Genomic DNA, 27,012 nt, shown 5'->3' on the forward strand with positions numbered 1-27,012 from the left:
CTCATTGTATATCCACCTCCATAAATCTGTAATACTACTACTGGGTGCTGTGGTGCACATCTGTAATCCCAGCTGCTTGGAGACTGAGGCAGGATTGCAAGTTTGAGGCAATTTAATGAGACCCTGTCTCAAAATAAAAACTAAAAAAAGGTGGGGATGTAGCTCAAAAGGAGAGTACTTGCCTAGCATGTATGTATAAGGCCCTAGGGTTCAATCTCAGTACCATAAAAGAGAGAGAAAGAAAAAAATCTGTATTACCAATGTACTGTTCATATTCCATGTTTGCCAACTAATCAATCCTTCTTAGTAATTTTCCACTACAATACAGAATTTAGTCTGGAATTATGTCCTACATTTAACTATTTATCTGTTTAGTCCTCTTTAATCTACAGTCAGCTTTTTTTGTGTCTCATGGTGTGGATATTTTTGAGGACACAGCCCTCTTCTACTTTCTCTTTCTTTGGTTGTTGGGGGGATACTAGGAATTGAACCCAGGGCACTCAGTCACTGACCCACATCCCCAGCCCTTTTGTGTATTTTATTTAGAGACAGGGTTTTGCTAATTTGCTTAGGGCCCCTCTAAGTTGCTGAGGCTGTCTTTGAATTTCTGATCTGCCGGCCTCAGCCTCAACAACCCCAGCCCTTACCAAGACTCTTAAACATGTTAATGACACTTAACCTACTTCACCTCTAGAACTCAACCTAAGTTAGTTGTGGTGGCATTTGCCAGTAATCTCAGCAATTCATGTGACTAAGGCAGGAGAATGGCCAAATTCTAAGCCAGCTTCAGCAATTTGTGAGACTCTGTCTCAAGATTAAAAAAAATAAAAAAGGCCTGGGGATGTAACTCTGTGGTAAAGCAACCCTTTATCTTTAGTTCCCAATTCAAAAAAACAAAACAAAACAAAACAAAAACAACACTGAACCTGAAAGAAAGGAACACTTTGTGCCTAAAATATATTAGTAAGAGTTTTTAGTAATAAACAATTAACATCAACCAAAGTGCCATTGTTAGGGTCATGGTTGCAATAAAGTATGGATAATTTATTACACATATTTTATTATACATATTGAATATAAAATTTTTAGTATGACATTAAAAGGTTAAAAAAACCAACTTCGTAAAAATAAAACTGGAAATAAATATAACCAAAAGGTTAAGCTCCTGGGCTGAAAAGGTTTTATTTTTATTTTTTCCGTTTTGCTGAACTTTCAGATTTTTCAGATGTTTGTCTTAGTTTTATAATTAGAAAAAGAAAGTGATTGCCTGGCAAAAGTCCTCAAGATAGCTGATTTACTTAACTGATCTTACTTAATCATTCTTGAACCATTATTTTATTATTTAGGAATGATTTAATGAACAATGAGCACATTATTTGCTTGAAATGTATGCTTCTGAAGTCACTGTTTTCTGCTGTATCTTTTCTCAGATATGTCTCCTAAACTGGATACATTAACAGATGCCTAAAATCATTTTTTTCTTGATATGTGCAAAATGGGAACCACAGTTTCCCCATCAAACCACTTTTCCTCTTGTGTTCTATTTTGCAAAATGAAATTGTAGTTGTCTTTGATTACTTATTTTCTCTTTACCCCCTAAATCCATATTCCTTATTTTGACTGGGAAACATCATTACTCTGTATTTTCTTTTCTCTCATTTTCCCTGGTAGTCAGCTTTAGGTTTCAGATTTTGTGAAAGTTTATGAACTCTTCTCTCTGACCCAGTCTTTTCCGACAGGTCCATCTTTACATGCCCACCGGTTATCTTCCATATCTTTGCTATTTGAAATTTTTTGCTTTTGTATGTAGGTATATGTGAGTGTTTATTGGTATCGGGGGTTGAAACTGAACTACATCTCAAATCTTTTTATTTCAAGATAGGATCTTGCTAAGTTGCCAAGGGTTCCCCACACTGTTAAGGCTGGCATTGAACTTGAGATCCTCCTGCCTCAGCCCCCTGAGATTACAGGCATGTGCTACTATACCCTGCTGGTATGCATTTTAATTAAAAACAAAAACAAAAAACTTGTGCATATTTTACTTATATTATTATTTTTTAAAATTTTTATTTATTTTATTTTTATGTGGTGCTGAGGATCAGTGCCTCACATGTGTTAGGCAACTGCTCTACCACTGAGCTATAACCCCAGCCCATGCATATTTAAAAAGTAAAGAAAAATAATTCTCTGATTTTTCTTACCAATTCATAATAGTAATTCTTTTAGCTTTTTTAAAAATAAGTATTCCATGTTTCTGAATAATTAATTTATATTCTGACTGGATTTGAGGATTTCACAATTTTAGGTATGCTATATCAGTTTTTATCATTTACACATTATTCCCTTGCCTCATAGTAATTCAGTTTTTGGATAAATTATTATTAAGTGCTGAAATTATTATAATTATTATAAATATTGATGGCAAATGGGTCAAAGTAGTATGCTTATACTTCCTTTTTCGTACACAATTGTGTTTTTCTTGGAGATCATAGTGTCTCTTTTTTGTGTTATTTTCTGTGTACTTTTCCTTAATTTTGCTTCTTTTATTGTGAAATACATCAGGTAATCTAACAGTTGTATACATATTTTTGGACATGCCCCTCTTTGAAGTCATTTGCTTTCCTAGACCCACCATACGACCATCATCATTCTGACTTTCTCTTTTGTTCTCCTGGGAATTCCATTTCTTACTCTTTTTTTGTTAGATCTGTTATTACCTGGGTCATGTGTCCTCACTGTTTTTAGTTTTATATTTATTTATTTATTGAGGTACTGGGAATTGAATCAGGGTGCTCTACCATTAATCTAGATCTGCATCCCTTTTTATTGTATTTTGAGACAAATCTCGCTAGATTGCCAAGGCTGGTCTTGAACTTCAGATTCTCCTGTTTCAGCCTCTTTAATCACTGGGATTACAGATGTATACCACCATGTCTAGCATTCTTAGTTTATTACTTTGCTTATTGTAATATCTCTGGTTCCTTAGGGGGAGAGGGAGTGAAATTTTTTGAGACCATATATATATATATATATATATATATAAGAAGTATTTTCTTCCATACTCACACTTATTTGATAATTTGATTATAATAGATTTCTAGATTGGAAAATAATTTTCCTCAGAATTTAGATGGCATTCTACCACACTGTCTTGTAACTGCAGTGATGCCTTTCTAATTTTTTCATATGTGACCTGTGGTTTCTCTTATGATTTTCCCTTTTAATGGCATGATGATCTCAGTGTTCAAATAGCATCACTCTCCGGGACTACCTCCTTTAAATTTCATGTGTTCTGACTCCTAGAATAGAACTTCCATCCTTACCTGGACTTCAGCTCACATTTATTGTTCCAACTTTTCATTGCAGTTAACCTCTTGTCCTTTTCAAATTTAAATACCACTTCTTATGTTATAATCAGTCCCCTGCATACTTTGAATTTCCTTTCTCTCTCGCCTTATTTATCTCAGTCCTAGAAAAGTCCAGCCTTTTTCTACTCTTCCCATAAAACTGTACATGATTGTAACTAGAGAAAAACACATTCACGTTAGTAGTCCTACTTTTCTGTTTATGACCAACAACTTCATTTTTTGTTGTTGTTTCATTGTTCCCCTGAGCTGTATCGCCAACACTTTTTATTTTGTTTTGAGACAGGATCTTTCTGAGTTGTAGAGGCTGGCCTCTAAATTAAATCCCCCTGCCTCAGCCTCCTGAGTTGCTGGGATTATACTTATGCACCACCATACCTGGTCATGACCATGACCTGAGTGCTACCTAGCAATTGTTATATTTCCTTAGTTCTTTTACTTCTATTCTCCTCAGAATTTTAATACTTTTACTGTCCTCATTTGAGGCACATGACCGATTTCTCTGTTTTGCTGTATAATTAGAACCATACCTACCTGCATATGGGCCTCATATTCTCCTGTTCTTTTGTTACATAGATAGACCTTCCGTACTATAGTGTGAACCCTACTGCTTGTGCATTGATCCTGTACCCAGTCATATTCAAAGATATTGCTCTAGCAAATCGTTCTTCATAATGAATATGCTCCTCTACTGGATCATTCACATCAGCACCTATACATGATGTATGTTCCTCAATCTTAAAGCCATTATTTCTTGGCATAACATTGTCCTTCATCTTCTCTCCATACCACAGTTTTCTTTTTAACCAGATTCTTAAAAGAGGTATCCAAACCCACTGTCTATACTTCTCTTTTTCTCTGTTGAATATGCCCCAATCAGGCATGAACCTTTATTTCACCAAAAATGTATCCTCATGATCATCAAAAACCTCAGTGTTGGTAAACCCTACTGGTTAAGGTTTGGCTTTAAACTTGACCTGTCAGCAGATTTTGTCATAGTTGTCATTCCATCCTCGAGACAAATTCCTGACTTAATTTTTATGATGTCTGCCTTCACTGGTCTCATATGTCACTGGTGGCTGGTTTCTGTCATCTCATTCTGTAAATCAGCATTATATAATAGGAATACAATGTAAGGCATGTATGTAATTTAAGATATTCTAGTAGCCACAGGTAAATTAATTTTAATAGCATACTTTACTTAAATATATAATATTCAAATTTAAACCACATAATCATTGCCACTGTGTTAGCATATATTTACAAGTATTCTAGGCATCTTAATCTTGCATCAAGGGCAGTTTAATAATAAATTATTTTAAAGTAATACTGGCACAATTAAAAAACAAAAGATTCAAATAATGGTTGCACCCTGCTTTTTTTTTTTTAACAAAAAAATTTGTAATAAAATCTGTGATTATGTATTCAAATATGTATTAGTAAATGTTTAATATTGTCAGTAAAGTTTACTTAAAATATTGAGCTGTTTTGCATTCTTCTCTTTTGAACTAAGTATTCTAAATTTGGTATTTATTTACTTTATACTTATAGCACATCACAGTTGGAATGGGCTACATTTCAAGTGCTCAGTCAAGTGGCTCAGTGGTTGCCATATTGGACAGCATAGCTCTAAATGTTGATATGGCTCAAGCTCAATTTTATACATCTTTTCTATCTGTACACACTTGGTGATCTCATGCAATCCCGAATTTCTGTCTGTGACCTAAACCTGTTTCTGAACCTCATACTCATATGTACTACTGCTTAATCTTACATCTCCACTTTTGGGTCTATTTCAAATTTAACATTTCCAAACTGAGCTGGTGCTAATTTCCCCCTTGCTTCCAACAACTTCTTTCTGTAGCTCTCAGTATCAGCAAATGGAATGCGACCATTCTTTTGGTGTAGATCTAAAACCTTGGAGTCATCCTTATTGCTTCTCTTTCTCCGTACCTCACTTCTAAACCCTTAGGAAGTTCTGTGGACCAAGCAGACCTCAACCTGCAGTCTAACCTAGCCTACTACCTGTGTTTTCTATGGCTCTTGAACTAAGAATGTTTTTTTATTTTTAAATGGTTAAAGTTAATTGGTTTACGTAAGTACCTGTGTAATAGCCTTCATTTTGCCACTTGACCTGCAAAGGACAAAATATAATCTGACCCTTTAAGAAAAAGATTCCTCAGCGCTGGGCTATATGTATTGTCTCTTCATTTAGCAACATATGCCAAACATTGTGGCAGAAACTGGAAAAAGTGTTATATCTCTCTACTGTGAAGAATGAGGATGAGAGGGAATATCAGAGCTGCTTGCTTGTTCATTCAGCTTCTACTTACTGTTCTATACCTCAACTTCCAATCTCCCTAATTCCTGAATGTTTTCTTAATCCTTGCTTTTCCCTGACATCTCTAGTTTTTTTTCTTGCTCATAAATCAGTTTTCTTTATTCATTTACTTTCCATCTTCCAAAAATTTCTTTATGTGTCTTGTCCATTGTCTTCCTACTTGTCTTTGGGATTTAAACTTTTAATTCCTTTGCTGTCTTTTAGTATGATTTCAAGAGATAGTAGGAATATCACATTCAGCTATAAGTTCAACATTTCTTTTCTAGTTCCTGTGTGATAAAATTTAAAACCTTTTTATTGACTGTTGATTATATAGCCCCAACTTTATTGCTCATCTTCTTTCCCTGTCATGTTGTAGTTTAGCTGATCTGGAATATGTTTTTCTCTTTTAATATCTCATGCTGGTATAGAGGGTGTTCCTTCTGGCTCTTATGCCTTTTCTCTTCCCTGTATTCTTTCAGTTCAAAGTCCTACTTTAAATTTGGATTTTACTCTTCTCGACTCTTCCTTAGCATGCTCTTCTGTTAGAGCTAGAATCATGCAATCCCGAATTTCTGTCTGTGACCTAAACCTGTTTCTGAACCTCATACTCATATGTACTACTGCTTAATCTTACATCTCCACTTTTGGGTCTATTTCAAATTTAACATTTCCAAACTGAGCTGGTGCTAATTTCCCCCTTGCTTCCAACAACTCCTGGTTCTCATGGAACAGTCCTTGGCATCTTATGTCCTGACGTAATAATTAATAGCATCCCCTTTTATTCTAAACAGTGTACCAAAGTGAATGATAAAGTTATGGTCTAGCCCTTTCCCTGCCATTTTCTTTAAACATGGACACTATGTCTAGAGGTATTAATGTTTTGTCAATATAAAGTGATATGTGAAATCCAAGAGTTTGGGATGGTGGAGCTGAGAGATTACTGTACTTTTCATATGCTTGTTACTTAGCATAATGAAAGTCTATATCAGTTAAATCCCTATAGATGGCTTTTTCTTGCTTGCATCTGAATGCGTTTGTAACTAATACAAAAGTAAATAAGTAATAAAACTGTAAACATTCCTGTTTTCCCCAATAAAGAATAAATACTGTTATTTATTTGGTCTGTGTCTTTCCAGATATTTTGGTAAGTGTATACATGGCATTTTATTTAACATGATAGGATTATATAAACTGTTTGCAGTTTGCTGTTTTGCCCCTGGACAAGAGAAAACAAACATTGTTATGTGTCAACACATGCAGGTAGATCTACCGCAGTTTTATTATTGGCTACAGAACATCATGTAAAGAGTACATTTTAAAAAATAATTTAAATAATTATTTCGTCAAAGAATGCTAAAACTGGACAAATGTGTAATGAGTCACAGAATATGAACCTAGTTTTAGAGTACCTTCCTGTAAGATACTTGTTAGTTACAAAGGAAAAACACTAACATTATGGTGGAGGAAATCAGTAGATACCACCTTATCCGAGTGGCCAGGATAATCAATAATGGGATACACTTACATCATGAATCTCCTCATCTAGCACTCTAAGCATACAACTATAGCCAGGTGTGGTGGCACATGTCTATAATCCCAGCTACTCAGAAGGCTGAGGCAGAAGGATTGCAAATTTGAGTCCACACTCAACAATTTAGTGAGACCCTATCTCAAAATAATAAAAGATAAAATAAGATAAAATAAAATAAAATAAAATAAAATAAAATAAAAAGGACTGGGATATAACTTACATAGAGTTCCCCTGGGTTCAATCTCCTGTATCAAGGGTGTGGGGGTGGGGAAGAAGGTTATAGCATCACTTCTGTGGTATTTTTGTCAAATATAACATAATTTGAATTTTATCTTGAAAACACCAGGCAAGCTCAGGTGGAGGAATTACTACAAAATAACTTTGGCCTATGCTATTTCAAAATGTCATGTGTTGAAGATAAGAAAAGAAATTAAAGATCAAAGAAATATGAATTTCCTGACTTTAGAATTATACTGTGGTTATGGAGGAGAATGAATTTGTTTTTAGAAATCACATCACAGTAGGAGCACTGTAGTCTAACGTAGTTTCAGAGGTTTCAGGGAGAAAATACAGGGTATTATAAGGTAAATTTGATAAAAAATGTTTTCCAAACTTTGTAATCTGAATTTTTTTCAAAATAAAAGTGAAAGTATAGCCTCTGGGGAGTAAGACCAACTGTGTACTCTGATTCTATCACTTCCTAAGTTTGTGATTTTGGGGAATTAACCTTTCTGTGTCTTAGTTTCCTCATCTGTAAGAAATAGTTTATAATAGTACCCACTTCAGAGTATTACTATGAGGATAATGAAGTTAATACAATAGAATATTCAAACAGTGCCTGGCATAAACACTTAATAATGTTTGCTATTTTTATTAGTATTGCTTTATAAATAAAATAAATTATGAGCCACTTACTAATGGACATTTACATATTTTTCAAGTCTAATCTGAAATATAGGTGTGCAAGCTCTACCACTGACATGTAATCCCCAACCTGAAATGAATAATAAATCTCAACAGTCTTGATTGTTAAGGTTTAGACATTTAAAATATTCACTTTATTTAGAATATGACATTATTACTACAACCAAGATTTTTTTTTACTTAAACTTGGGATATAGCTCAGTGGTGAGCATGTGTGAGGACCTGGTTTCAATTGCCTATTATCCACTCCCCATTATTATTTTGGTGGATTTAAATTGTCTTTCCATACTGGTGGTGTTGGGTATGTACTATTATAGTTATCATTGTTGATGGTACTCAAAGTATCCTTGTTGAGCTGCTTTGTTTAAAAGTAATATTTTACAGAGACTTAAATATGCCTGATAACTGTAATTATATCTTGACAATATCATAAAGATACTGTAAAGTCTGGTAAAGAATGTGGGCTTTACATGTTAAGATGTCTTACTTCTCTCTACGAAGATAGTGATTGTATTTTACCTTTGTATCCGTGGTATCCAGCCCAACCAATCTCTATATGGTGCTCAGAAAATGGTTTAAGAATGAGGAAATACATGAACAAGATTTCATTCCGATTATTCTGCTTGCCCCACACCCCATCTTGATTTCAAGTATACTATCCTTTGATCATTTCTCATTACTTCCTGATTTATTTACTCTGATTCTTCTATTACCACTATCCTTCAATTCCACCAAGAGCTCCAATTCATGTGTGCTGTCACTTTTGCTATTTTCCTTACATCCTAATTTCCATGGTCTTTGCTGAAATAACTCAGATATCCTTATTTCCCTTGTCCCTCCCATTTGTGTCACTTATCTGGCAAAATCCCAACCATCTGCCTACTCCCTGCTTATACTCAAGCAGAAGAAGCTGCTAGAGAAAACCCACATCTGTGTGTCTGTTCTCACTTTAATTTTAAGACTGCAAATCTCAGATGGAAATGATCCTGTCCTACGCTTCTGTAGTGAATTCGTTTCTCTAATCTCTAGAATGGACTTTTTTTCCCCCCTTGGACCTCCAATGTCAACCCTCTTCATCCTTAGCTTGGTTCCTACCTTATTGAAATCTATCTGCAATCAGATGTTATTAGAAGTACCTGTCTTGTCACTGTCACAGGTGCTAACTTGTCTGTTTAGCTATGTTCTTTGGCTTCTCCTATTAAATGATGGTATTCCTTAAACAGTGTAAGCTCAGTCCCTCCACTTGTGTTCTGAATTTTACCTCTACTTGCCCACTGCAGTAAGTAAAGCCTTCTTTGTTTTGCATTACTACTGTTTTTCCCATGACTAGCTTATCTAATTAGCATATATGCTTGCTTAAATATCATTTAAAAACACATACACACATACATATACACCCATATACCAGAGTTCCTTGTAGACACAATCCCATTTCTCTGCTGCTCTCCACATTAAAAAAAAAAAACAAAAAAAACCCAAAAAACAAAACTCTCTTTGAATGAACTTTTTATATTGCTTTGAATGAACTTTTAACACTTGCTTATTTTAGTTTCTCCTTCAGTTTCTTATCCACTGTGGTCATTCTGTACCATCTCTTCAATGCAGTTGGATGGATAAAGATCCATCTCATTAAGTCCAGTGTTCCTACCTCTTCCTCTCCAACCTGTGAGTATCATTAGACTAATTGACCAGTCTTTGAAATATTCTTTTCTTTTCATCTTGATACTATAGTCTTGGATTTTTTTCCATGTCACAGTCTACCTAATTCAGTCTGTAGGGTTTCCTCTTCTCTAAAAGCTCTCTAGGTTGATTTCCTCTAATTCTGTGGCTTTTAACACTGACCATGTATTTAGGAGGTTCTAATATATATTTTTAGTCCTGATTCCTTACTCAACTTCCAGACTCAAGCAAGTGCCTTCTTGAAGTCCTCACTTAGATGATTAGAGAAATTGGGAACTTAACATAACCCAAAATTGTATTCATTTCTGCCCTTAAGTCTGCTCCTCACATAATCTGCCCCCTCTCAGGAAATGGTGCCATCTTTTCTCAGTTGTTCAGATTGAAAACCTGAGGATGATGCTTGATCGATGATATTCTAACTTTTAAATACATTCTTATTTCCACATCTTCGTGACTGTTGCTATCCCAAGCCAAATCACCATCTGCTCCCGCTTGGACTATTGATAGGTCTGGTCTCCCGTGGTACACTCTGATTTTTGTCCCTTATGTCACTTCTAGGGTGATTTTTAATGTTAGCAGTCTGTTCACGTGACTCACATGCTTTCAGTCCTCCAGTGACTTGGGAGTAAATTCTTCTTGTATTTGTTACGTGGAACCTGTGATATTCTCCCAGAAAGATAGTTTTCCTTAATAATTCTTGGCAAACTAACATTTTACAAGTAAAACTTTGTGAGGCTATTTTTATTTGTTTTATCTATACAGTGTTGGCCTGCTTAGTTTTTTTAAAATTAGAAAACTTTATAAGTTAAAAACAAAAGCCAGGCATGGAGGTGTACACTTGTAAATTCAGTGACTCAGAAGGCTAAGGTGGGTGGTTGCTAGTTCATGACCAGCCTGGGCAACTTGGTGAAACTGTATCTCAAAATAAAAGTAAAAAGAGATGGATATGTAGCTCAGTGGTAGAGTGGGTTCAATCCCCAGTACTGCCAAAACCCCGAAAATCAGACAAACCCCTAGACTCCTCGCTCCCCCTTGAAAAATCAGGGTACCTGACCACATTGGTCCTTTGTTTGCTTGTGGTTGCAGTAGGGTAAGTAGTGGGTGGTGTCCTTCAGATGAAGTGTATGTTCTCCAGTTTGCCATGACCTCTGTCACTTCCCATTGTGTCTTGTAGCTAGCCAGGTGTACTTAGAAAGATAATCTGCTTTTGCATTTTAGACCCCTGCCCTTGAAATCATTCATACATTCAACAAATATTTATTGAACTGAAAGTACTTTGTGCTAAGCACTATTCTAAGGCTTAACGATAAAGCAGTGCATAAAACAAAGCCCTGATCTCATGAATTTTATATTCCTTAAGACAAATTAGTGTGTAAGTAAACAAATACAGGATGTCAGGTAGTGATAAGTTCCTTGTGATGAAAAATAAAGCAGGCTTGGAGCTATAAAATGCTTTAGAGAGGGTGCACAGGGAAAAATCTCTAGGGGGGATTGATATTGGAAAAACGGCTAGAATATGTAAGAGCTGAGGCTTAGTAAATATTTTGAAGAATATCATTTTGGGGTGGGGTCAGCATGTATGAAAGTCTTGAGAAGGCGTGTGGTGTGTTGAGCAACCACAAGAAGGCCTGTGTGACTGCAGTGTAGTGCGTGTAAGAGGAGTGGTAGGCAGTGCGTTTGGAGAGGGAGACCAGGGCCACAGAATGCAGTGCCTTAGAGACCATGCTTGGCTATGGGATTTTACTGTGAGATAGGAAACTGTGGAAGGGTTTTGAATAGGGCAGTGGCATGGCTTGATGTATTTCAAAATAACACTTCTGCTTGTGGTGAATAAATTATAGCAGGGATAAGTGTGGTAGGTACAGAACTTACAGAACTTGTCTGGAGGTTATAGGAGTGAGAGATGGCAACTTAAACTAGTGATAGCTGTGGAAGGTGAGAAATAGGTTAGAACATGAAAATTGAACTTACAGGGTTTTCTGATGAATGTGTATGGAATGTGGAAAATTGAGGAGTGGAGGCTCACGTTGTAAACACTACAAAAGTGGATGCCAAGGGTTCCTTTTGAATATGTAAAATTTGAGGATATTCTGATACTCACATAGAAATGTGGTATAAAGTTTTCACTAGAGGATAAGCTTACATCTTTTTAACATGCGATTTTAAAAAGACCCAATCATGAGTCGTATAATAACCCTGAGTTCTTTAAGACTAGGGACATTGTGGTTGGTTGGTTGGTTTCCTTCCTTCCTTCCTTCCTTCCTCTCCTTCCTTTCCTTCCTGTTCACTGCTTTTGTTAAGAATCCAGAAATTTTTGCTATAGTCCTACTTCTGTAACTACCTATTATTTGCATTATCTATGTAGTACCATTATGCTAGGTTTCTATCTACATTTTTATAGTGCTTATAATCTGGCAGAAACACTCTTTTAGTAGGGTTTATAACTTCTTACTCAAATCAGTAGATGATGTATTTTTTTTTTTAAAGCAAGTTCAGTGAATCACTTAACTCGTGACTTAGTAGTGAAATCATTTCAGAAATGATTTGGGGGTGAGAATCCATGTGAATCATTTTATCTTCACCAGGGGCTATAGAATACCATTTTGCTATCCCTTGAGTAATTATATTTGAGAAGGCTTAACCTCTGCAACCTAACAGGGTTTAAGTAGACATTTATTAATTTTTGAAGTAAATCCTGTCTAAATCTTGCAACCCTGTCATCAAACAGTAACTATTATTTATTTATTATTCATCTGTGAATGCAAGAATATTTTATAAGTGGAAATTGTTTTGTGAGATTTTCATAAGCATTAGCCTTATTTTTCAGATAAACTTATTAAATACAGATATATTTAAATTGCCTTGTGACAAGTGATTGAAAGGGAGGGTAGAGATAGCATTAGGACGTGGCATTTTAAGTATATGCTTATAAGGAAAGTTTGGGTGTATGATAGCAATATTTAGACAAGCTGAATAACATTCTTTTTCTGTTTTCTTATTAAATACTGATTTTGTAACAGAAATATAAAGGTTTTGCCTTTAGTCAAGGGCCTAATTATTCCTTTTTTATATAGGAAGATTTTCAGTCAATGACTTATGGATTTAAAATGGCTAACAGTGTGACAGATCTTCGAGTTACAGGTAAAGGAATTTATAAAGATCATTTCACAAGTTTCATGTTTTGATTTGTTTTCCTTTTAAAACTTATTATTTCTCTTTCTAGGCATGCTAAAAGATGTGGAAGATGACATGCAAAGAAGAGTAAAGGTACATATGTTTCTTTGGTGTAGGGCTCTGTTATTCTTTTAAGTGTCAGGTTAATTTTAATTATAAATAGCTAGCATAGGTAGAACTTCTGTCTCTTTTATATGTACTGCTTGTAGTGAATTTGAAGACTGTCAGAGGAATTTCTGATAAAATAGTATCATTTTCGAGTATTGAAAATTTAACCCTTTCAGTTCTTTCATTTTTTTACTAATGTTTTAGACTTTAATATGTTATTTTAAGAATAGTATTTTCCCCTGCTAGAGTTTTTTTTAACTTCCTCGAAGTTCAGAACTGTCTTTTCCACTGTCGTATCTTTAGTAGCTGATACAGTGTCTGAACACAGTAGGGTGAGCTCAGTACATGATGACCTTGCAGTTCTGTTGAAAGCCTTCTTGATGACCCTCAGTGATATGAGACTAATGATTTGTCCTCAGAGATTAAGAAGGGGAAAAAAAATAAATTTATACTGATTTATCCTCATATATTAGTTTGGTCAGAGACAATGTAGCTATTTTTTTTTTTCCTTTTTTACAATTATTCAGTGAATTAGGTAGTTAAATATATACAACACCTCACTTTTAGGTGAGGAAAATACAGCTCAAAGGAATTAAGATAAGCCATTTCTCTTATTTAAGGGCATATACTTAGTAGTAGCTTCAGGACTAGAACCCACATCTGCTACTAGGTCTTACTGTGCTAATGCCCTGGAATTTTCTTGAACTATTATATTGACAAGACATTTTACATTTTTAATGTAAAATCAGATCAGTACAGGTGATGGAACTTTATGATGTTTTGTAAAGGTTGCTGATTTTTTCTAGCAGGGTTACTTTTGGAGTATTAGAAAGTTCTCTCAGATCCATTTCAAGTAAAGTAGTACAACATACTTTTACTTTTATTGTCTTTCTTTTGCTGTTTCTGTACATGATTCTTTGTTATAATCTTTATAATTTGTATCAAAATGAATTTTCTGTACATAACAGTAATAGGATGGAAATAAATACTGGACACAGCTTTTTTTCCCCCAGTAGATTACCTTTGTGCTTTCTTTACATTGTATATTATAGTCTAATATTTCTCCAGGCTTGTATTTAATTCACCTCTTTTGAAATTTTAGAGTACTCGAAGTCGACAAGGAGAAGAAAGAGATCCAGAAGTTGAACTAGAAGTAATTGAACTTATTTTCTGGTAGATAATATCTGAGAAGTCTACCTCTTAATGTTGTAGTTTTATGAACTGCGTTATAATTTATGGAAGCCCTTTTTAAGGTATTTCTTTAAAAGTTGGACATTGCAAGGGATTTTGTTTCCCTTGTATTTATATTGATAGAATGATAATACAGCTCTTTGAAATACATGATTTCAAAACTCTTCAATATTCCTGTGAGGTAGGAAGAAAAAAAATGATCTTTTACAGATGATGCACAGGAACTTGATGAAGCTCAAGAACTTCCACATTATAAAAAATGAACCTTTGTAGAGATCCTGGATTTTCTGACTCTGCTTTTAGCACTTTTAAATCCATCCTTTTAAAATGCTAATTAGATTAGTTTGTAAGATAATGTGTACCTTTGACTTATGAAAACCAGTCCTGTTGCTATAGAAACATATCTGTTTGAAAAGATTAGATTTTATTTTATTTTGTTTTCTTTAGCTTGTTTTTCAGGCATTTAAAAACCTATAAGTGAAGATGTGTGTATGTAATAAGTTATTAACATTGAGATTTAGGAGTAAAAATAATAAGTTTTGAAATGAGATTCCTTTGACAGGCTTTGCAAGTTTTAATTTCTAGTCATTTCTTTTTTTTCTAGCACCAACAATGTTTAGCAGTATTCAGCAGAGTGAAATTTACTCGTGTATTACTGACAGTGCTTATAGCCTTTACTAAAAAAGAGGTAAGGACATTTACTGTAACTTGTCTATTTTAATAACTTTTAGATGAAATGCCTTATTGAGTGGTTCTGAGACTTTTCTGTTGGAGTGCCCGGGATCTCAAATGTACAGCCCTCCGCATTCCGTGTATTTACACCAACCAACCATATGCTTTTCTTAAAGTCGTGTGAATTTTACATTCTACTACATAATATATCTGTGTCTATAAAAATAATATTTTATTTTACATTTTAGTACATAAAATAATAGAAGCTTAAGTCACTTGTGGATTATCATATTTTATGAATTGAAAAGGAGAGAATAAAAATGAGAATTTTAGTTTGCCCTGTTCTTCCCTTCAGTTAAATTAACTATTGGATTTGCATAGGATCAAAAGCAAGTCCTAAATTGTGAGTGCTTTTTCTTTGTGTATTTTTGCATTAACTCAGATCAATTACAGATTAATTTGTGAATAGTTCGTAAGTGGTGAGTAGAGATCCAACCTTTACCATTGGCCTAACTTCTGTAATTCTGTTTTTCTTGGTTCTGTCACCACCACCATCTTGGTGAATAACATAGTAGAGTTGTTGGGATCTTTCCCATTTTTCAGTTTACTACATCTCTGGTTTTTATTTTAACAAATAAGATTAATACGGCAAACCAGAAATGTTGCCTTTTTTTAAGTAGATCTTCCAAGATACAGATATGAGGAAAAAAAAATTTTTTTTTATCTTGCCAGGATCTGGGTATCCTGCATTAAGTGAATAATTTGTGAAAACCAATATCATTGCAGCAAGTATTTAATTTCATTATTTGTTTATAGGATTTTCCTATTTAATGTATATCTTTCAGTGAAAGAATATGTAAGAATGTTTTTGGTGATTTGTTTGCTAGACCAGTGCTGTTGCAGAAGCTCAAAAATTGATGGTTCAAGCAGCAGATCTTCTTTCTGCCATTCATAATTCATTGCATCATGGCATCCAGGCCCAGAATGATACTACAAAAGGAGGTAATTGTCCATTTTTGCTCTTACTTTTTTTTCTACTTCATCCAAAATATATAGTCTTTGGTTTGTTCTGCAATTTCATTTAGTTGACTAACTCCTAGACCTTGGAATGTTTCCTCCAAAGACTTACATAAAGTGTTTTAGACTGCCTCTTAGTAAGTTTATTATGGCCTGAAAAGAGTTTGGTAGAACTGGCCATCTCCTTTATATTAATGTTTGGACAATGCAGGTGTACCCTGTCTTGTGTTCATGCTTTGGTGTTAGCAGAAACTTCTTTTTTAATCACCTTCCCTCTTTACTGCTTTGTCTGAAAAATCATCATCTCCATTACACAGGCTACACTCATTTCACTAAGTAAGCTAGGTATTCTTTCTGTAGCCTCATTTTACTTGTACATACCTCTGTTATAGTTTGAATTGTTAACCTATCCATCTTTTCATGAGATTTTGAGTACTTTTAGGAAGGGACTGTTTCTTATTTGTATATCTTTATATACTTGGCATGTTGTTGGCACTCAGATTTTATTTATGAAGTGAGCCTTAAAATAAAAGGAATATTATACCTTTGTTGTAAAATTTGCAACAGAGTCTTCCAGATTACTGGAAAGTGATGTTCTTTGCCATACTAACCAGTCTGTATCTGCAATGAAGCAAATTCTTGAGGATAATTGCCGTAGGATTATTAGTAGCTTCAGCATATGGCTTCGCTCCATTTCAAACCAGTGTTGAAAAAAAAAATTGCCTGTGCTTAAAAAAATTTGCTTATCTCCATTGTTTCTCTTATTTTGTAGTCTATTGACAAATAAGCTTCAGGAAAGTTATTTACATAAAATTAGCTTGATTAAATGTTTTATAAAAGGTAATTTTATGAATAAGTGAAAATTTAAATTTAGGGAATACTAACCCTGTCCTTGGTTTTAGCTTGCTTAATTTAACTTTATGATTATCCCTTAATTATAAAGCCACAAAAGCGTTGTGGATCCAGGCATAGTGATGCACTCCTTGTAGTCCCAGGCCCTAGGGAGACCAAGAAGAGAGGATTGTAATTAGAAAGACCCTGTCTCAAAGTTTAAAAAAATAAATATGAAAGGTCTGGGGGTGTAACACAGCAGTGAGGTGTCCTAGATTCAATCTCCAGTACCAAAAAATAAAAATTAAAGCATACAAAGTGAAAAGGTTGGGCTGGATTATAGATTAGTGGCGTTAAGACCCTGGGTTCAGTCCTTAGTCTGAAAAGAACAAAAGAAAGTTAATACCTTCCTAATGATTATTAAAAGAATGATGAGAAAGCAGTAATGTAGATTAGTTTTGGTCTCACATTACTCATTTTATCTTCTAGTAATTCTTATAATTTCAGCTAGCAACAAAATGACTGTATAAAGCTTGGATCACTGAGCATTCAGTTTAGCTTCTCACTGAAAAGGTACTTAATGGGTAGGACTTGGGAACATTGATGTTAAGAAAAAACAGTATCAATCTTAATCTAAGAAATACTTTCTGGTAGCCAGCGTAGTGGTACATGCCTGTGATCCTAGTGGCTCAGGAGGCTGAGGCATGAGGATCACATATTCAAAGCCAGCCATAGCAACTTAGTGAGGCCCTAAGTAACTTAGTGAGACCCTGTCTCAAAATTTTAAAAAATAAATAAAAAGGGCTAGGGATGTGGCTCAGTAGTTAGGCACCCCTGGTTTCAATCCCTGGTAGCCAAAATAAGAAAAAGAAAATTGAAATACTTGCTGTTGGCTCTATATTAATGTCTTAATAGAGATTTAGAAGGCAGTAGTGGTTTGGGAGGTGAATAAGTGGGGTACCACAGGGATAATAGTTTATTTTTATGTAATAACGTAGAGTAGTCCCCTAGAAGAGTAAATATATGGCTCTGGAAAATGGATGGAAAAGCAGAGTTTGGAGTTATTTTCATACTAAATGTGCATTGAAATGCAAAGAATGTGTGATTATTCAGGGCTTGCTGGATTAAGAAACGGGTTGTATCTTTGTTGAAAGAATGAAGAAGATAAGATGCGGGGAAGCTCATATTGCTCTTTGTTTATTCTCTCTTGAATTTTACACTTCTTTTTATGTCTGTGAAATGATATTCAAATCATCTTTTTCAGTAAGACTTTGTGGATACCACTTGTCAAAATATATTTCTCTCCCATGATCTCTCATACTTATCTAAGGGGTTAGGTCTAGTTTACCCTTAGGTAAGAAGCATCCTCAGTAGTGCTAATTAATGGAAATTTAAAAATCTATTTAAATTTATGTTGACTTAAATAGGTAGATACTTCGGAGTATATTTTCAAATGTGATACAAATATTTTCAAGAGATCATGACATCTTTTTAAATTAAAAGATGTCTGATTAAAGTTGATAGTTTAGCAGCAGTGGTGGCAGAAGTTGAGGAGAAGTGAAATAAAAAGTAAAGTTTGTAGATTAAACCCTTGCATTCACCTTCTGAAACTCCACAAAAACAAGATGTGTTTAAAAAAAAAAAAAAAGGCATTAAGAATGAAAAGACAGGAGAGAGACACTAGCAACAGAATTTTAGAAGATAATAAACAGATACAGAATTAGCTATATCCAAATAACTGAATTCTTAGCTGCATTGAGAGGGAAATCAAAGGTAACTCAGTTTATATTGTGGATCCCCAGAAAGACTCCATTAACAGCATATCAAAGACATCTGGAAATGGGGACGAGAAGTGAAGTGAAAGAGAACTGGTTGAAAATCTGTTTAGAAGCACGTATTTCCTTCCTTTGCTTTGCTGGGTGACATTCTTGATCCTCAGAATACCAAAAGTTTATACTTAGAAATAAGGAACAGGGACTTTGGACTGAGGGGTTGTGAGAGACAGTTGAGGGATGCACATTAAAGGGGAGTTATGTGATGACTTAAGTACTTAATTATGACCTGCTCCCACCCCTCCCATGCCCAGCGCACAAGCAGACACACACACACACAGACACACAGACACACACATACACAACTTCCAAAACAGGTCAGCCAGCCTCAAGTCCTCCAACTAAGAGGGAACCTAGGGAAATCTGACAAGCCCTGGGTGAGCTTGTAAGTAGCTAAATCCAAATGTACTGATAATTAGCAATTCCCCTGATGAAGTGGCTTGCCTGAAAGCTTTATCTGTATTCACAAAACTTTTAGTAGAATATTTTTGTGCTACAATTTCAAATCTTAATTATGTAGTCAAGGGTGGAAATCTCTGACTTGAAAGAGAACAAAACTGGCATGCAAACAAAATACCTTAAAAGAAATGTAGATGTGTCTATGTAAATAAGACTATAATGCTATAATAAAAGGAAAAAAGGGATTATGTTGAGATTCAAAACATAAGAGCAGAAATAACAAAAATAAATAAAAAGTTTAGAACAACAAAATTATGAAAATTTAAAGTAGAGCTAAAAATGTAAAAATGAGACCGGGGGCAGTGCCATCACTGGTGGTTGCAGTCGCAGAGTGAGCTGGCAGGTGCAGGTCGCCTGTACCACGGAGCTAGCAGGCGGGCACCCAACCCTCCTGCCTTGAGGAGCTAGGCAGCCAGCAACCAGCCCGCCCAACCACCAGGCCAAGCACAGACGCCATCACTGAGGTACCCCGCCTGACCACCTTGCCAAGGTCTGTTGCCATTGTGGAGCAAACTGGCAGACGAGTCAGCCTGTCTGCCAACCTACCTGCCAGCCCACCTGCATCGCAGAGCTAGCCAGAGGCTTCTTTATAGGCTGGTGCAAGCATTTTGAATTATTCCTGAGGGTGTGGCCCTTCCTAAGGAAGGTAGGTTCCTTCCTAAGACACCTACAGGAGGCTAGAGGACCTTTGACAAGACCCAGGAGTTGAGGAAGTGTTGAAAGACTTGGGACCAACTCAGAGCCACCGGGTGAGTCTCTCCCACTGGTCAGGCTCCCCAGATGGGACAGTAGTCCCAAAATGCAGGAAACTTCATGGAGTAGAGTGGCCCAGTGAGACTCCTCTTCTGGGGCTGAGACCCCAGTCAACCGGGAGCATTGCAGAGGAGGGCCACACAGCGAGAGGCTTCGATGCAGAGTGACGACGGTCCAAGGCCCAGGTGGTAGCTCCGGTCCCCAGGGAACTTAGCAGAGGAGGGCTGCTCAGAGACGGAGTCCCTCACAGGGACAGGCTCCCCAGCCCAGGCGGTAGATGAAGACCCCTAGAAACATCACACAGGAGGGCTTCCCAGTCCAGGTGGTAGTTCTGGACTGAAGGGAACTGCTCAGAGGAGAGCTGCTTAGCGAAACTTCCCCACCTGGTGAGTCTTCCCGTTGGGCGAGGCTTTCCCACCAGGGTAGTAGAACCAGAGACAAAGGCACAGATCAGACGTGCCCCAGTCTGCAGTCTAGTCCTCTTTTGGCTAACTATCAGTCAACAAGTGGAGGTGCCTTTGCCCACTGACAGGAAATATACCCCACCTGAAGGCCACCACCCCTAGAGGGGCAGCTTCCTCCAAGACTTCAGCTACTGAAGGCTAAGAGGTGAGTTATTGGAAATCTACAGAGACAATATTAGTCAATAGAGGAAATCTGCAATATCTCAGAGTTTCTCTACTAGAGGGGTAGATACCTGAGCAATATGAGAAAACAAGGGAAGAAAATGTCCCAAACAAACCTAGACGGTATAGCAATAAAATCCAATGACAGCGTGGCAGAAGAAATGTCAGAAAGGGAGTTCAGAATGTACATAATTTAAACGATCAGGGAAGCAAACGAAGAGATGAAAGATCAAATGCAGGCATTGAATGATGAGATAAAAGAGCAAATGCAGGCATTAAATGATTGCACCAGTCGACAGTTAAAAGAGCAAATACAGGAAACAAAAGATCATTTCAATGAAGAGTTAGAGATATTGGAAAAAAAAAAACAAACAGAAATCCTTGAAATGAAGGAAACAATAAACCAAATTAAAAACACCATAGAAAGCATAACCAATAGGATAGAACACCTGGAAGATGGAACCTCAGATATTGAAGACAAAATATTTTATCTTGAAAACAAAATTGACCAGAGAAGATGGTAAGAAATCATGAACAGAATCTACAAAAATTATGAGATATCAAGAAAAGGCCAAATTTAAGAATTATCAGGATTGAGCAAGGCTTAGAGAAACAAACCAAAGCAATGAACAATCTATTCAATGAAATAATATCAGAAAATTTCCCAAATCTGAAGAATGAAATGGAAAATCAAGTACAAGAGGCTTATAGGACTCCAAATACACAAAATTACAACATACCCACACCAAGGCACATTATTATGAAAATACCTAACATACAAAATAAAGACAGAATTTTAAAGGCTGTGAGAGAAAAGAATCAAATTACATTCAGGGGGAAACCAATATGGATATCAGAAGATTTTTCAATCCAGACCCTAAAAGGTAGAAGGGCCTAGAACAACATTTTTCAAGCCCTGAAAGAAAACGGATGCCATCCAAGAATCTTATACCCAGCAAAACTTACCTTCAGATTTGACGACCAAATAAAATTCTTCCATGATAAACAAAAGCTAAAAGAATTTACAGAAAGAAAGCCGGCATTACAGAACATTCTCGGCAAAATATTCCATGAGGAAGAGATAAAAAAACAACGATGCAAATCAGCAAAGGGAGGAACTACACTAAAGGACCAGCCAAATAAAGGAGAAATCAAGTCGTGTCAAAAAAAAAAAAAAAAAATGAGCCAAATGATCAGGAAAACAAACCATATCTCAATAATAACCCTGAATGTTAATGGCCTGAACTCATCAATCAAAAGACATAGACTGGCAGATTGGATTAAAAAGAAAGATGCAACAATTTGCTGCCTGCAAGAGACTCATAGAAAGAGATTCCCACAGACTAAAGGTGAAAGGATGGGAAAAAACATACCATGCACATGGACACAGCAAAAAAGCCGGAGTATCTGTCCTCATATCAGATAGTATGGACTTCAAGCCAGAGTTAGTCAGAATGGAGGGATAAAGGACATTTCATACTGCTTAAGGGAAGCATAAATCAGCAAGACATAACAATCATAAATATCTATGCCCCAAACAGTGGCTCATCCATATACGTCAAACAAATCCTTCTCAATTCCAGAAATCAAATAGACTACAACACAATAATACTAGGTGATTTTAACACACCTCTGTCACCACTGGACAGATCCTCCAAACAAAAATTGAACAAAGACCATAGATCTCAATAACACAATAATATAGACTTAACGGACATTTATAGAATATACCATCCAACAAAGAGTGGATACAGTTTCTTCTCAGCAGCACATGGATCCTTCTCTAAAATAGACCATGTTCTATGGCGCAAAGCTAATGTTAGCAAGTACAAGAAGATAGAGATACTACCTTGTATTCTATCAGATCGAAATAGATTGAAATTAGAAATAAATTAGAGTAAAAACCAGAAACTACTCCAACACCTGGAGATTAAATAATACGCTATTGTATGATGAATGGATAACATAAGATATTAGGAAGGAAATTAAAAAATTCTTAGAGGTAAATGAGAACAAAGAAACATCATATCAAAATCTCTGGGACACTATGAAAGCAGTACTTAGAGGAAAATTTATTTCATGGACTGCATTCAATTAAAGAAGAAAAAACCAAAAACTTAATGACCTAACACTGCAGCTCAAACTCCCAGAAAAAGAACAGAGCAACACCAAAAGTAGTAGAAGACAAAAAATAGTTAAAATCAGAGCTGAAATCAATGAAATTGAAACAAAAGAAACAATCAAAAAATTTGACAAAATAAATAGATGGTTCTTTGAAAAAATAAACAAAATTGATAAACCCTTAGCCACACTAACAAAGAGAAGGAGAGAGAAAACCCAAATTTCTAAAATTCGGAATGAACAAGGAAATATCATAACAGACATGATTGAAATACAAAACATAATTAGAAGCTATTTTGAAAATCTATACTCAAAGAAAATAGAAAATCTCAAAGACATCAACAGATTTCTAAGGACTATGAATTACCTAAACTGAATCAGGAGAACATACACAATTTAAATACACCAGTTTCAAGTAATGAAATAGAAGAAGTCATCGAAAGTCTACCAACAAGAAAACTACGGGACCAGATGGGTTCTCGGCCAAGTTCTACAAAACATTTAAAGAAGAGCTCATTCCAGTATTTCTCAAAGTATTTCATGAAATAGAAGAAGAGGGAACCCTCCCAAACTCATTCTATGAAGCCAATATCACTCTGATACCTAAACCAGACAGATACTCATTGAGGAAAGAAAATTTCAAACCTATATCCTTTATGAACATTGATGCAAAAATTCTCAACAAAATCTTAGCAAATCACATACAAAAATATATTAAAAAGATAATGCACCACGATCAATTGGGTTTTATCCCAGGGATGCAAGGTTGGTTCAACATCCGGAATCAGTAAATGTAATTCACCATATCAATAGACTTAAAGTCAAGAATCATGTTATTTTTTTGATAGATGCAGAAAAAGTATTTGATAAAATACAGCATCCCTTCATGCTCAAAACTCTAGAAAAAATAGGGGTAGTGGGAACATTCCTTAACATTATACAGCCAATCTATGGTAAACTCATGGCCAATATCATTCTAAATGGTGAAAAACTGAAAGCATTCCCTCTAAAAACTGGAACAAGGCAGGGATGCCCTCTTTCACCACTTCTATTCAACATTGTCCTCAAAACTCTAGCCAGAGCAATTAGACAGACCAAGCAAATTAAAGGGATACGAATAGGAAAAGAAGAACTCAAACTATTCCTGTTTGATGATGACAGGATTATATATTTAGAGGAACCAGGAAATTCCACCAGAAAACTTTTAGAACTCATAAGTGAATTCAGTAAAATAGCAGGATATAAGATCAATGCTCACAAATCCAATGTATTTTCATACATAAGTGATGAATCTTCAGAAAGAGAAGTTAGGAAAACTACCCCATTCCCAATAGCCTCGAAAAAAATAAAATACTTGGGAATCAATCTCACAAAAGAGGTGAAAGACCTCTACAATGAGAACTACAGAACACTAAAGAAAGAAATTAAAGAAAACCTTAGAAGATGGAAAGATCTCCCATGTTCCTGGATAGGCAGAATTAATATTGTCAAAATGGCCATACTACCAAAAGTGCTATACAGATTCAATGCAATTTCAATTAAAATCCCAATGATATACCTCACAGAAATAGAGCAGGAAATCATGAAATTCATCTGGAAGAATAAGAAACTCAGAATAGCTAAAGCAGTCCTTAGCAGGAAGAGTGAAACAGGGTATTGCAATACCAGACCTTCAACTCTACTACAAAGCAATAGTAACAAAAATGGCATGGTGTTGGCACCAAAATAGACAGGTACAGAATAGAGGACATGGACACAAACCCAAATAAATACAATTTTCTCATACTAGACAAAGGGGCCAAAAATATGCAATGGAGAAAAGATAGCCTTTTCAACAAATGGTGCTGGGACAACTGGAAATCCATATGCAACAGAATGAAATTAAACCCCTATCTCTCACCTTGCACAAAACTCAACTCAAGATGGATGAAGGACCTTGGAATCAAACCAGAGACCCTGCATCTTATAGAAGAAAAAGTAGGTCCAAATCTTCACCTTGTTGGCTTAGGATCAGACTTCCTTAACAGGACTCCCATTGCACAAGAAATAGAAGCAAGAATCAATAACTGGGATAGATTCAAACTAAATAGCTTTCTCTCAGCAAAGGAAACTATCAGCAATGCGAAGAGAGAACCTACAGAGTGGGAGAAAATCTTTGCCACTCATACTTCAGATAGAGCACTGATTTCCAGAATACATAAAGAACTCAAAAAACTCTACACCAAGAATACAAATAACCAAATCAACTAATGGGCTAAGGAAATGAACAGACACTTCACCGAAGATCTACAGCCAACGGATATGTGAAAAAATGTTCAACATCTTTTTTTTTTTTTTTTTTTTTTTTTAAGTTTCATATAGACTATATTTTAGGGTTCTTAGATTCTCCCAAAGGGGAATGATCAAGATAAGAATTGCCAAGGAAATTACTATGCATGTTAAACAAAAATATATAACATTATGAGGTTCACAGACCCTGTAAATTAATTTTTCCTATTTATTTCTAGCTACACTCAAGAGTTCAAATGTTCATCAGGTATTCTTCTGCCCTGTCCTCTTTTTTTTTTTTTTCTTGGTATAAATTTATTTTTATTTATTTTTGAGATTGACCAAGTTTCTTTTTTTTTTTTTTTTTTTTTTTTACGTTTACATAGGGTAATGATGTTTATTTTTCCCCTCCCCCCCACTCCTCCCACCCCTCCCACCCCTCTTTTCCCTCTACACAGTCCTTCTTTCCTTCATTCTTACCGCTCTCCTTAGCCTAACTCTAAACCTAACCCTAAACCTAATGCTAGCCCGTCCCACCCCCCATTATATGTCCTCATCCGCTTATCAGCGAGATCATTCGTCCTTTAGTTTTTTGAGATTGGCTTATCTCACTTAGCATGATATTCTCCAATTTCGACCATTTGCCTACAAATGCCATAATTTTATCATTCTTCATTGCGGAATAATATTCCATTGTATAAATATGCCACAGTTTCTTTATCCATTCATCAACTGAAGGGCATCTAGGTTGGTTCTACAATCTGGCTATGGTGAATTGAGCAGCAATGAACATTGATGTGGCTGTATCTCTGTAGTATGCTGATTTTAAGTCCTTTGGGTATAGGCCAAGGAGTGGGATAGCTGGGTCAAATGGTGTTTCCATTCCAAGCTTTCTGAGGAATCTCCACACTGCTTTCCAGAGTGGCTGCACTAATTTGCAACCCCACCAGCAATGTATGAGTGTTCCTTTTTCACCACATCCTCGCCAACACCTATTGTTGCTTGTATTCTTGATAATCGCCATTCTAATTGGGGTGAGATGAAATCTTAGGGTAGTTTTGATTTGCATTTCCCTTATTACTAGGGATGTTGAACATTTTTTCATATATCTGGTGATTACTTGTACATCTTCTTCTGTGAAGTGTCTGTTCATTTCCTTAGCCCATTTGTTGATTGGATTATTTGTATTCTTCGTGTAGAGTTTTTTGAGTTCTTTATAGATTCTGGAAATTAGCGCTCTATCTGAGGTATGGTTGGCAAAGATATTCTCCCACTCTGTAGGCTCTCTCTTCACATTTCTGATAGTTTCCTTTGCTGAGAGAAAGCTTTTTAGTTTGAATCTATCCCAGTTGTTGATTCTTGCTTTTATTTCTTGTGCTATGGGAGTCCTGTTAAGGAAATCTGATCCTAAGCCAACAAGTTGAAGATTTGGACCTACTTTTTCTTCTATAAGATGCAGGGTCTCTGGTCTGATTCCGAGGTCCTTGATCCATTTTGAGTTGAGTTTTGTGTAGGGTGAGAGATAGGGGTTTAATTTCATTCTATTGCATATAGTTTTCCAGTTTTCCCAGCACCATTTGTTGAAGAGGCTATCATTTCTCCATTGCATATTGTTGGAACCTTTGTCTAGTATGAGAAAATTGTATTTATTTGGGTTTGTGTCCATGTCCTCTATTCTGTACCATTGATCTACCTGTCTATTTTGGTACCAATACCATGCCGTTTTTGTTACTGTTGCTTTGTAGTAGAGTTGAAGATCTGGTATTGCAATACCCCCTGCTTCACTCTTTCTGCCAAGGATTGCTTTAGCTATTCTAGGTTTTTTATTCTTCCAGATGAATTTCATAATTGCTTGCTCTATTTCTGCAAGGTACATCATTGGGATTTTAATTGGAATTGCATTGAATCTGTATAGCACTTTAGGTATTATAGCCATTTTGACGATATTGATTCTGCCTATCCAGGAACATGGGAGATCTTTCCATCTTATAAGGTTTTCTTTAATTTCTTTCTTTAGTGTTCTGTAGTTCTCATTGTAGAGGTCTTTCACCTCTTTTGTGAGATTGATTCCCAAGTATTTTATTTTTTTCGATGCTATTGTGAATGGGGTAGTTTTCCTAATTTCTCTTTCTGAAGA

The 27,012-nt window shown here is 35.7% G+C and overlaps 1 protein-coding gene across 4 annotated transcripts in view; it reads left to right on the top strand.

The window, feature by feature from the left end:
- Naa35 (N-alpha-acetyltransferase 35, NatC auxiliary subunit) overlaps positions 1 to 27,012 on the top strand; it is a 103,926-nt gene that overhangs the window by 18,610 nt on the left and 58,304 nt on the right. For all 4 annotated transcript variants that reach the window (XM_047525656.1, XM_047525659.1, XM_047525658.1 and 1 more), the window contains exons 7-11: positions 12,898 to 12,964; positions 13,047 to 13,090; positions 14,208 to 14,258; positions 14,901 to 14,984; positions 15,856 to 15,970. In XM_047525656.1, the coding sequence (XP_047381612.1) occupies positions 12,898 to 12,964; positions 13,047 to 13,090; positions 14,208 to 14,258; positions 14,901 to 14,984; positions 15,856 to 15,970 (361 nt within the window). The remainder of the gene's footprint in view (positions 1 to 12,897; positions 12,965 to 13,046; positions 13,091 to 14,207; positions 14,259 to 14,900; positions 14,985 to 15,855; positions 15,971 to 27,012) is intronic.

The sequence above is a fragment of the Sciurus carolinensis genome, chromosome 14 (genome assembly GCF_902686445.1).
Source record: "Sciurus carolinensis chromosome 14, mSciCar1.2, whole genome shotgun sequence".
Classification (NCBI taxonomy): Eukaryota; Metazoa; Chordata; class Mammalia; order Rodentia; family Sciuridae; genus Sciurus; species Sciurus carolinensis.